Raw genomic sequence first — 12,837 nt, 5'->3', positions numbered from 1 at the left:
AATAACTCCTGATTATTCATTGGAAGGACTGATGCTGAAGCTGAAACTCCAATATTTTGGCCACCTGATGCGAAGAACTGACTCATTGGAAAAGACCCTGATGCTGGGAGAGATTGAAGATGGGAGGAGAAGGGGATGACAGAGGATAAGATGGCTGGATGGCATCACCGACTCAAAGGACATGAGTTTGAACAAGCTATGGGTGCTGGTGATGGACAGGGAAGCCTGGTGTGCTGAGACCACAGGGTCACAGAGAGCCTGAGTGACTGGACTGAACTGAATGTCCTGAAAATATCAATTTGGCCTAACTGTCCTAATATGTCATCTAGGATCTCTGTTGCCTTATCGATTTTCTGTCTGGAAGATTTGTCCACTGACGTCAGTGAGGTGTTAAAGTCTCCTCTATGATTGTATTCCCATCCATTTCTTCCTTTAGGTCTGTTAGTATTTGCTTTCTATATTTCAGTTCAGTTCAGTTGGGCAGTCTTGTCTGACTCTTTGTGACCCCACTGGACTTCCCATCTCTCAGAATTTTCCACAGTTTATTGTGATCCACACAGTCGAAGGCTTTGGCATAGTCAATAAAGCAGAAATAGACATTTTTCTGGAACTCTCGTGCTTTTTCGATGATCCAGCAGATATTGGCAATTTGATCTCTGCTTCCTCTGCCGCTTCTAAAACCAGCTTGAATATCTGGAAGCTCACGGTTCACGTATTGGTGAAGCCTCTCTTGGAGAATTTTGAGCATTACTTTGCTAGCGTGTGAGATGAGTGCAATTGTGCAGTAGTTTGAGCATCCTTTGGTATTGCCTTTCTTTGGGATTGGAATGAAAACTGACCTTTTCCAGTCCTGTGGCCACTGCTGAGTTTTCCAAATTTGCTGGCATGTTGAGTGCAGCACTTTCACAGAATCATCTTCCAGGATTTGAAACAGCTCTACTGGAATTCCATCACTTCCACTAGCTTTGCTCATAGTGATGCTTCCTAAGGTCCACTTGACTTTGTATTCCAGGATGGCTGGCTCTACACTATCATGATTATCTGGGTCATGAAGATCTTTTTTGTACAGTTCTTCTGTATATTCTTGCCACATCTTCTTAATATTTCTGCTTCTGTTAGGTCCATACCATTTCTGTCCTTTATTGAGCCTATCGTTGCATGAAATATTCCCTTGGTATCTCTAATTTTCTTGAAGAGATGTCTAGTCTTTCCCCTTCTATTGTTTCCCTCTATTTCTTTGCACTGATCACTGAGGAAGGCTTTCTTTCTCTCTCTGCTATTCTGTGGAACTCGCATTCTTTGGAATACCTTATTCTTACGCTATTTTATCTTATTTTATGACTACAGATAGGATATCTGCCATACATCTACTAATTGAACTGCATGGAAGGCTGTTATCTTCTGTATGCTGATTTCACAACCTAACACATTATGATATTATTTTCAGTGGTTGATAAACTATGCATTCTTTTGGATTTTACAAATAGATAATCAAGTCATATGCTGTGCTTTCTTGTCAAGGTCCTGTATCTTCAATAACTTTTTTCTGATTGCACTGGCCTTCCACACAACATTAGGTAGAAACAGAGGTGGTGGAGTAGCAGGCAATGATGATGCCCCTCCTGGACTCCTTCACTGGACCAGTGCACTGTCGCCAGCCCCAGTAGGAAACCGGATCATATTTGCATACTTATTTTGAAGAACTGCCCTGGACCAATGGGAGTGGCCTCCATGGGATGCCATGGGAAGTGGTGCCCACCCCATGGAGCAGCCCACAGCCACGTAACCCCATACATTTTTATATGTTCTGTTTTTATAGTCATCCCATTCTAAATATTTCATCATTTCCACATAAACTGCAATTCATAAACTGAGAAATGCAGTTCCCAAAGCACAAGGGTCAGGCCTCTGTTATTGATTTCTACTTTTAATGCATTTTAACAAGTACAATATCCACCTTAATAGTTACAATATGGTCTACGATATAAATTTTATGATATATCTTGGGCCTTTCCTTTAGCCTTAATAGATTTTCAAATTGTGTATATTTTCTGTATGCTGGAAAAGGATTTGTAATTTGCGAATATATCACTTCAAACACAACTATTAAATCAGGCTTAATAACTGATATTCAAATCTTATATTCAAATCTGTAATCTTACTCATTTGTGGTCTATCAGTTTTTGAAAAATAAAATAGTTTAAAATCCTAATGGTGAATAACTGTTTCACTAGGGTTTGCACATTTTTCCTTATTTCAATTTTTGCCCTGTATAGTTTAAGACTATGCTGTTAGATTCAAGGCATGTTCAGAACTATATCTGCCTTAAGAGTCTATTTTGTCTATTTCTACATCAGCTTTCTTTAATAACGTACTGATATTTTTTCTCTTTATTCTCAACTCTGCATTGAAATGCTCACATAAAATTACTGATACATGTATTTTCACTCCTATCATCTTATTTTGTGTTTTCTCTTCACCGGTTTCTTTCAATGCTTCCTCTTTGCCTCTCTGGCCTTCTATTAGATATCCCCAAAGGCTGTATTTTATTTAATGATCTTACTGACATCCTTCAATGTCACCATGGATACTGAAGCTATTATTAAAATTATTTTCAACCTAATCTCCTTCCTACAAAGTCCTCTCCTCTTTCTACTGTATTTCCTCCACTAGTAGGTTACTTATTTTATTCTTTTTCTGATTACCCCAACTTTTACCATATGTAAGAAATCTTTAATTTCAATCTATTCTTCTTTTTACTAATAAGAACTGACAAAGAACTGTCTTTTCATTTGTTAAAATTTTAGTTCTTTTTATTTCTAAATAACCCTAAATTAATCATCATTATCACTAGCTCATGCAGTCAATACGCTTTCAATTATACCAATATGCTTACGAATTTTGAAATGTTATTTATCTATTTTGGCTCATCATTGCTTCCTACTTTCTTCCAAAGCTCAGTTTCCTTTTTACTAATATGATTGAACAGTCCTTTCCTCAATCCCCTAAAAGTATTAAACATCAACTTTACCCAAAATATTATTTCTAACACCCAAATTATCTGAAAACAGCAGCTTGGGTTCAGAGTTATTCTCCCTTAGTATTCTGAATTCTACCTTACCCTGACCTCTGCCACTACTGAAAAAAATTTATGCTGTTGACCTACTGTTCTTTTATCAGTTCAGTACAGTCTCTCAGTCATGTCTGACTCTTTGCGACCCGATGGACTGCAGCACACCAGGCTTCCCTGTCCAGCACCAACTCCTGAAGCTTACTCAGACTCATGTCCATCGAGTCGGGTGACACCAAACATCTCATCTTCTGTCGTCCCCTTCTCCTCCCACCTTCAATCTTTCCCAGCATCAGGGTCTCTTCCAATGAGTCAGTTCTTCGCACCAGGTGGCCAAAGTATCGAAGCTTCAGTTTCAGCATCAGTCCTTCCAATGAATATTTAGGACTGATTTCCTTTAGGATTGACTGGTTTGATCTCCTTGTAGTCCAAGGGACTTTCAAGAGTCTTCTCCAACACCACAGTTCAAAAGCATCAATTCTTTCTGAGCTCACTTTTCTTTAACAGTCCAACTCTCACATCCATACATGACTCCTGGAAAAACCGTAACGTTGACCAGGAGGACTTTTGTTGGCAAAGTAATGTCTCTGCTTTTTAATATGCTGTCTGGGTCATAGGTTTTCTTCCAAGGAGCAACCATCTTTTAATTTCATGGCTGCAGTCACTATCGGCAGTGATTCCAGAACCCAAGAAAATAAAGTCTGCCACTGTTTTCCCCATCTATTTGCCATGAAGTGATGGGACCAGATGCCATGATCTTAGTTTTCTGAATGTTGAGCTTGAAGTCACCTCTTTCACTCTCCTCTTTCACTCTCATCAAGAGGCTATTTAGTTCCTCTTCACTTTCTGCCATAAGGGTGGCGTCATCTGCGTATCTGAGGTTATTGATATTTCTACCAGAAATCTTGATTCCAGCTTACACTTCATCCAGCCCGGCATTTCTCATGATGTACTCTGCCTATTAGTTAAATAAGGAGGGTGACAATATACAGCTTTGAACTACTCCTTTCCCAATTTGGAACCAGTCCGTTGTTCCACGTCTGGTTCTAACTGTTGCCTCTTGACCTGCAAACAGATTTCTCAGGAGGCAGATAAGATGGCCTGGTATTCCCAGCTCTTTAAGAATTTTCCACAATTTGTTGAGATCCACACAGTCAAGGGCTTTGGATTTCCTTTGTGGCTCAGCTGGTAAAGAATCTGCCTTCAATGAAGGAGACCTGGGTTCAATTCCTGGGTTGGGAAGATCCCCTGGAGCAGGGAAAGGCTACCCACTCCAGGATTCTTGCCTGGATAGGTGGATCTTTCTCCTCTGGTGAGTTTTCAATTTTTTTTTAATCTCTAGAGTATTTTGTAAGGGTGTAAATTTGCTTTTATTTACCTTGCTCAAGACTCTTATATCTCATTCACTCTGGAAAAGTCTCATCTATTATCTTTGAACGGTCTCCTCTCCTTCTGTTCCTATTCTCTCCTCAGGAGATATTTAACTATATGCCACAATAACAGAGCTAATACTACACGACAATATGATATAAGCAAGTTAAATTGCCTTTGAAAAGCAGCACTGTTGCTGCCCCTCAAAATTTCACATTACATAATCTTACTGCTTATTCTCCAGAATAGCATCCCTTCGTACCCACTGCACTCAAATCAAACTTTATCAGTCTTAAACAGCAAACCTGTGGATCTCTTCACTTTTCAAAAAGTGACAATTCACTAATCTGCTACATATCTATTAAATCATTATATCAGTTTACGTTCTTATTTTCACTATTCTGTTCTCCTCTGTTAAGAGAGACATGCATTCCAAAAGTGACTTCAGGAGACAATATCTTAGCACCAAGGAAAGACGACTGGAAAAATCTAGGTAGAAAGCCACACTGGTATAAGAAGGTATAATGGAATCATGAGAATGCCACTTATTTGTAAGGTCAGCCATCTTTATCAAAGCTCTAAAACGCTTCACAGCATGTAATATTAAAGAACTGCATCACACAAACTGTTAGAAAATTCACATACTCTCATTTAATCTATAAGGAATTACGTACGTCTACAAAATAATATTTTGCATAGCATAAGTCATTATGTACCTACCAGCCATTATACTAAACCGTTCTCATAAAGTCATAATAATCTTATATGTGATAGGTGTTATTTTTAATCATTTCTTTAATAAATGAAGCACAGTATTTGCAATCCACTACTAACTTGAACTTCCTAGACCAGATCCTCCACGGCAGCCTCGGAAACTACCTCTTCCACCTCTTCCGGACGATCCTGAAGCTTCTGAATCACTGCCGACTTGATAACCTATAATATTAAAACACAAACACACAAATGACGCAGAAACCAACAAAGAAATCTTGGGGACATGGTGGCCAAGTTAATTTAAGCCTTGCATAACTCAATGACTTTAATATTTTAAGTCATCAACAGATACTTACTAAAGAGAAATGCTGTGTTTGACCTATAAATGTTCAACTTTACCAGTAAATAAACAAAAGCTATGATCCTTTTTTTTTTTTTAAACCCACTGTGTGCTTTGCGAACAAAACCTAAACATGACTAAAAAGAAAAAGTGACACCTATAAACCCTGTGGTGTTGGAGAACACTCTTGAGAGTCCCTTGGACTGCAAGGACATCAAACCAGTCAATCCTAAAGCAAATAACTCCTGATTATTCATTGGAAGGACTGATGCTGAAGCTGAAACTCCAATATTTTGGCCACCTGATGCGAAGAACTGACTCATTGGAAAAGACCCTGATGCTGGGAGAGATTGAAGATGGGAGGAGAAGGGGATGACAGAGGATAAGATGGCTGGATGGCATCACCGACTCAACGGACATGAGTTTGAACAAGCTATGGGTGCTGGTGATGGACAGGGAAGCCTGGTGTGCTGAGACCACAGGGTCACAGAGAGCCTGAGTGACTGGACTGAACTGAATGTCCTGAAAATATCAATTTGGCCTAACTGTCCTAATATGTCATCTAGGATCTCTGTTGCCTTATCGATTTTCTGTCTGGAAGATTTGTCCACTGACGTCAGTGAGGTGTTAAAGTCTCCTCTATGATTGTATTCCCATCCATTTCTTCCTTTAGGTCTGTTAGTATTTGCTTTCTATATTTCAGTTCAGTTCAGTTGGGCAGTCTTGTCTGACTCTTTGTGACCCCACTGGACTTCCCATCTCTCAGAATTTTCCACAGTTTATTGTGATCCACACAGTCGAAGGCTTTGGCATAGTCAATAAAGCAGAAATAGACATTTTTCTGGAACTCTCGTGCTTTTTCGATGATCCAGCAGATATTGGCAATTTGATCTCTGCTTCCTCTGCCGCTTCTAAAACCAGCTTGAATATCTGGAAGCTCACGGTTCACGTATTGGTGAAGCCTCTCTTGGAGAATTTTGAGCATTACTTTGCTAGCGTGTGAGATGAGTGCAATTGTGCAGTAGTTTGAGCATCCTTTGGTATTGCCTTTCTTTGGGATTGGAATGAAAACTGACCTTTTCCAGTCCTGTGGCCACTGCTGAGTTTTCCAAATTTGCTGGCATGTTGAGTGCAGCACTTTCACAGAATCATCTTCCAGGATTTGAAACAGCTCTACTGGAATTCCATCACTTCCACTAGCTTTGCTCATAGTGATGCTTCCTAAGGTCCACTTGACTTTGTATTCCAGGATGGCTGGCTCTACACTATCATGATTATCTGGGTCATGAAGATCTTTTTTGTACAGTTCTTCTGTATATTCTTGCCACATCTTCTTAATATTTCTGCTTCTGTTAGGTCCATACCATTTCTGTCCTTTATTGAGCCTATCGTTGCATGAAATATTCCCTTGGTATCTCTAATTTTCTTGAAGAGATGTCTAGTCTTTCCCCTTCTATTGTTTCCCTCTATTTCTTTGCACTGATCACTGAGGAAGGCTTTCTTTCTCTCTCTGCTATTCTGTGGAACTCGCATTCTTTGGAATACCTTATTCTTACGCTATTTTATCTTATTTTATGACTACAGATAGGATATCTGCCATACATCTACTAATTGAACTGCATGGAAGGCTGTTATCTTCTGTATGCTGATTTCACAACCTAACACATTATGATATTATTTTCAGTGGTTGATAAACTATGCATTCTTTTGGATTTTACAAATAGATAATCAAGTCATATGCTGTGCTTTCTTGTCAAGGTCCTGTATCTTCAATAACTTTTTTCTGATTGCACTGGCCTTCCACACAACATTAGGTAGAAACAGAGGTGGTGGAGTAGCAGGCAATGATGATGCCCCTCCTGGACTCCTTCACTGGACCAGTGCACTGTCGCCAGCCCCAGTAGGAAACCGGATCATATTTGCATACTTATTTTGAAGAACTGCCCTGGACCAATGGGAGTGGCCTCCATGGGATGCCATGGGAAGTGGTGCCCACCCCATGGAGCAGCCCACAGCCACGTAACCCCATACATTTTTATATGTTCTGTTTTTATAGTCATTCCATTCTAAATATTTCATCATTTCCACATAAACTGCAATTCATAAACTGAGAAATGCAGTTCCCAAAGCACAAGGGTCAGGCCTCTGTTATTGATTTCTACTTTTAATGCATTTTAACAAGTACAATATCCACCTTAATAGTTACAATATGGTCTACGATATAAATTTTATGATATATCTTGGGCCTTTCCTTTAGCCTTAATAGATTTTCAAATTGTGTATATTTTCTGTATGCTGGAAAAGGATTTGTAATTTGCGAATATATCACTTCAAACACAACTATTAAATCAGGCTTAATAACCGATATTCAAATCTTATATTCAAATCTGTAATCTTACTCATTTGTGGTCTATCAGTTTTTGAAAAATAAAATAGTTTAAAATCCTAATGGTGAATAACTGTTTCACTAGGGTTTGCACATTTTTCCTTATTTCAATTTTTGCCCTGTATAGTTTAAGACTATGCTGTTAGATTCAAGGCATGTTCAGAACTATATCTGCCTTAAGAGTCTATTTTGTCTATTTCTACATCAGCTTTCTTTAATAACGTACTGATATTTTTTCTCTTTATTCTCAACTCTGCATTGAAATGCTCACATAAAATTACTGATACATGTATTTTCACTCCTATCATCTTATTTTGTGTTTTCTCTTCACCGGTTTCTTTCAATGCTTCCTCTTTGCCTCTCTGGCCTTCTATTAGATATCCCCAAAGGCTGTATTTTATTTAATGATCTTACTGACATCCTTCAATGTCACCATGGATACTGAAGCTATTATTAAAATTATTTTCAACCTAATCTCCTTCCTACAAAGTCCTCTCCTCTTTCTACTGTATTTCCTCCACTAGTAGGTTACTTATTTTATTCTTTTTCTGATTACTCCAACTTTTACCATATGTAAGAAATCTTTAATTTCAATCTATTCTTCTTTTTACTAATAAGAACTGACAAAGAACTGTCTTTTCATTTGTTAAAATTTTAGTTCTTTTTCTTTCTAAATAACCCTAAATTAATCATCATTATCACTAGCTCATGCAGTCAATATGCTTTCAATTATACCAATATGCTTACGAATTTTGAAATGTTATTTATCTATTTTGGCTCATCATTGCTTCCTACTTTCTTCCAAAGCTCAGTTTCCTTTTTACTAATATGATTGAACAGTCCTTTCCTCAATCCCCTAAAAGTATTAAACATCAACTTTACCCAAAATATTATTTCTAACACCCAAATTATCTGAAAACAGCAGCTTGGGTTCAGAGTTATTCTCCCTTAGTATTCTGAATTCTACCTTACCCTGACCTCTGCCACTACTGAAAAAAATTTATGCTGTTGACCTACTGTTCTTTTATCAGTTCAGTACAGTCTCTCAGTCATGTCTGACTCTTTGCGACCCGATGGACTGCAGCACACCAGGCTTCCCTGTCCAGCACCAACTCCTGAAGCTTACTCAGACTCATGTCCATCGAGTCGGGTGACACCAAACATCTCATCTTCTGTCGTCCCCTTCTCCTCCCACCTTCAATCTTTCCCAGCATCAGGGTCTCTTCCAATGAGTCAGTTCTTCGCACCAGGTGGCCAAAGTATCGAAGCTTCAGTTTCAGCATCAGTCCTTCCAATGAATATTTAGGACTGATTTCCTTTAGGATTGACTGGTTTGATCTCCTTGTAGTCCAAGGGACTTTCAAGAGTCTTCTCCAACACCACAGTTCAAAAGCATCAATTCTTTCTGAGCTCACTTTTCTTTAACAGTCCAACTCTCACATCCATACATGACTCCTGGAAAAACCGTAACGTTGACCAGGAGGACTTTTGTTGGCAAAGTAATGTCTCTGCTTTTTAATATGCTGTCTGGGTCATAGGTTTTCTTCCAAGGAGCAACCATCTTTTAATTTCATGGCTGCAGTCACTATCGGCAGTGATTCCAGAACCCAAGAAAATAAAGTCTGCCACTGTTTTCCCCATCTATTTGCCATGAAGTGATGGGACCAGATGCCATGATCTTAGTTTTCTGAATGTTGAGCTTGAAGTCAACTCTTTCACTCTCCTCTTTCACTCTCATCAAGAGGCTATTTAGTTCCTCTTCACTTTCTGCCATAAGGGTGGCGTCATCTGCGTATCTGAGGTTATTGATATTTCTACCAGAAATCTTGATTCCAGCTTACACTTCATCCAGCCCGGCATTTCTCATGATGTACTCTGCCTATTAGTTAAATAAGGAGGGTGACAATATACAGCTTTGAACTACTCCTTTCCCAATTTGGAACCAGTCCGTTGTTCCACGTCTGGTTCTAACTGTTGCCTCTTGACCTGCAAACAGATTTCTCAGGAGGCAGGTAAGATGGCCTGGTATTCCCAGCTCTTTAAGAATTTTCCACAATTTGTTGAGATCCACACAGTCAAGGGCTTTGGATTTCCTTTGTGGCTCAGCTGGTAAAGAATCTGCCTTCAATGAAGGAGACCTGGGTTCAATTCCTGGGTTGGGAAGATCCCCTGGAGCAGGGAAAGGCTACCCACTCCAGGATTCTTGCCTGGATAGGTGGATCTTTCTCCTCTGGTGAGTTTTCAATTTTTTTTTAATCTCTAGAGTATTTTGTAAGGGTGTAAATTTGCTTTTATTTACCTTGCTCAAGACTCTTATACCTCATTCACTCTGGAAAACTCTCATCTATTATCTTTGAACAGTCTCCTCTCCTTCTGTTCCTATTCTCTCCTCAGGAGATATTTAACTATATGCCACAATAACAGAGCTAATACTACACGACAATATGATATAAGCAAGTTAAATTGCCTTTGAAAAGCAGCACTGTTGCTGCCCCTCAAAATTTCACATTACATAATCTTACTGCTTATTCTCCAGAATAGCATCCCTTCGTACCCACTGCACTCAAATCAAACTTTATCAGTCTTAAACAGCAAACCTGTGGATCTCTTCACTTTTCAAAAAGTGACAATTCACTAATCTGCTACATATCTATTAAATCATTATATCAGTTTACGTTCTTATTTTCACTATTCTGTTCTCCTCTGTTAAGAGAGACATGCATTCCAAAAGTGACTTCAGGAGACAATATCTTAGCACCAAGGAAAGACGACTGGAAAAATCTAGGTAGAAAGCCACACTGGTATAAGAAGGTATAATGGAATCATGAGAATGCCACTTATTTGTAAGGTCAGCCATCTTTATCAAAGCTCTAAAACGCTTCACAGCATGTAATATTAAAGAACTGCATCACACAAACTGTTAGAAAATTCACATACTCTCATTTAATCTATAAGGAATTACGTACGTCTACAAAATAATATTTTGCATAGCATAAGTCATTATGTACCTACCAGCCATTATACTAAACCGTTCTCATAAAGTCATAATAATCTTATATGTGATAGGTGTTATTTTTAATCATTTCTTTAATAAATGAAGCACAGTATTTGCAATCCACTACTAACTTGAACTTCCTAGACCAGATCCTCCACGGCAGCCTCGGAAACTACCTCTTCCACCTCTTCCGGACGATCCTGAAGCTTCTGAATCACTGCCGACTTGATAACCTATAATATTAAAACACAAACACACAAATGACGCAGAAACCAACAAAGAAATCTTGGGGACATGGTGGCCAAGTTAATTTAAGCCTTGCATAACTCAATGACTTTAATATTTTAAGTCATCAACAGATACTTACTAAAGAGAAATGCTGTGTTTGACCTATAAATGTTCAACTTTACCAGTAAATAAACAAAAGCTATGATCCTTTTTTTTTTTTAAACCCACTGTGTGCTTTGCGAACAAAACCTAAACATGACTAAAAAGAAAAAGTGACACCTATAAACCCTGTGGTGTTGGAGAACACTCTTGAGAGTCCCTTGGACTGCAAGGACATCAAACCAGTCAATCCTAAAGCAAATAACTCCTGATTATTCATTGGAAGGACTGATGCTGAAGCTGAAACTCCAATATTTTGGCCACCTGATGCGAAGAACTGACTCATTGGAAAAGACCCTGATGCTGGGAGAGATTGAAGATGGGAGGAGAAGGGGATGACAGAGGATAAGATGGCTGGATGGCATCACCGACTCAACGGACATGAGTTTGAACAAGCTATGGGTGCTGGTGATGGACAGGGAAGCCTGGTGTGCTGAGACCACAGGGTCACAGAGAGCCTGAGTGACTGGACTGAACTGAATGTCCTGAAAATATCAATTTGGCCTAACTGTCCTAATATGTCATCTAGGATCTCTGTTGCCTTATCGATTTTCTGTCTGGAAGATTTGTCCACTGACGTCAGTGAGGTGTTAAAGTCTCCTCTATGATTGTATTCCCATCCATTTCTTCCTTTAGGTCTGTTAGTATTTGCTTTCTATATTTCAGTTCAGTTCAGTTGGGCAGTCTTGTCTGACTCTTTGTGACCCCACTGGACTTCCCATCTCTCAGAATTTTCCACAGTTTATTGTGATCCACACAGTCGAAGGCTTTGGCATAGTCAATAAAGCAGAAATAGACATTTTTCTGGAACTCTCGTGCTTTTTCGATGATCCAGCAGATATTGGCAATTTGATCTCTGCTTCCTCTGCCGCTTCTAAAACCAGCTTGAATATCTGGAAGCTCACGGTTCACGTATTGGTGAAGCCTCTCTTGGAGAATTTTGAGCATTACTTTGCTAGCGTGTGAGATGAGTGCAATTGTGCAGTAGTTTGAGCATCCTTTGGTATTGCCTTTCTTTGGGATTGGAATGAAAACTGACCTTTTCCAGTCCTGTGGCCACTGCTGAGTTTTCCAAATTTGCTGGCATGTTGAGTGCAGCACTTTCACAGAATCATCTTCCAGGATTTGAAACAGCTCTACTGGAATTCCATCACTTCCACTAGCTTTGCTCATAGTGATGCTTCCTAAGGTCCACTTGACTTTGTATTCCAGGATGGCTGGCTCTACACTATCATGATTATCTGGGTCATGAAGATCTTTTTTGTACAGTTCTTCTGTATATTCTTGCCACATCTTCTTAATATTTCTGCTTCTGTTAGGTCCATACCATTTCTGTCCTTTATTGAGCCTATCGTTGCATGAAATATTCCCTTGGTATCTCTAATTTTCTTGAAGAGATGTCTAGTCTTTCCCCTTCTATTGTTTCCCTCTATTTCTTTGCACTGATCACTGAGGAAGGCTTTCTTTCTCTCTCTGCTATTCTGTGGAACTCGCATTCTTTGGAATACCTTATTCTTACGCTATTTTATCTTATTTTATGACTACAGATAGGATATCTGCCATACATCTACTAA

At 39.1% G+C, this 12,837-nt stretch overlaps 1 protein-coding gene across 1 annotated transcript in view; it reads right to left on the bottom strand.

Annotated features, from left to right (window-relative positions):
- The window catches only part of LOC136154643 (probable ATP-dependent RNA helicase DDX4), an 85,469-nt gene that overhangs the window by 56,703 nt on the left and 15,929 nt on the right, over window positions 1–12,837 (bottom strand). Inside the window, exons 4-5 of the mRNA XM_065916844.1 lie at window positions 11,008–11,109; window positions 5,276–5,377 (exon numbers count right to left, since the gene is read on the bottom strand). Coding sequence (XP_065772916.1) covers window positions 5,276–5,377; window positions 11,008–11,109 — 204 coding nt within the window. The remainder of the gene's footprint in view (window positions 1–5,275; window positions 5,378–11,007; window positions 11,110–12,837) is intronic.

This window comes from Muntiacus reevesi, chromosome X (assembly GCF_963930625.1).
Source record: "Muntiacus reevesi chromosome X, mMunRee1.1, whole genome shotgun sequence".
In the NCBI taxonomy this organism is placed as follows: domain Eukaryota; kingdom Metazoa; phylum Chordata; class Mammalia; order Artiodactyla; family Cervidae; genus Muntiacus; species Muntiacus reevesi.
The sequence above is the reverse complement of the archived record's forward strand: the minus strand, read 5'-3'. Positions and strand labels throughout refer to the sequence as shown.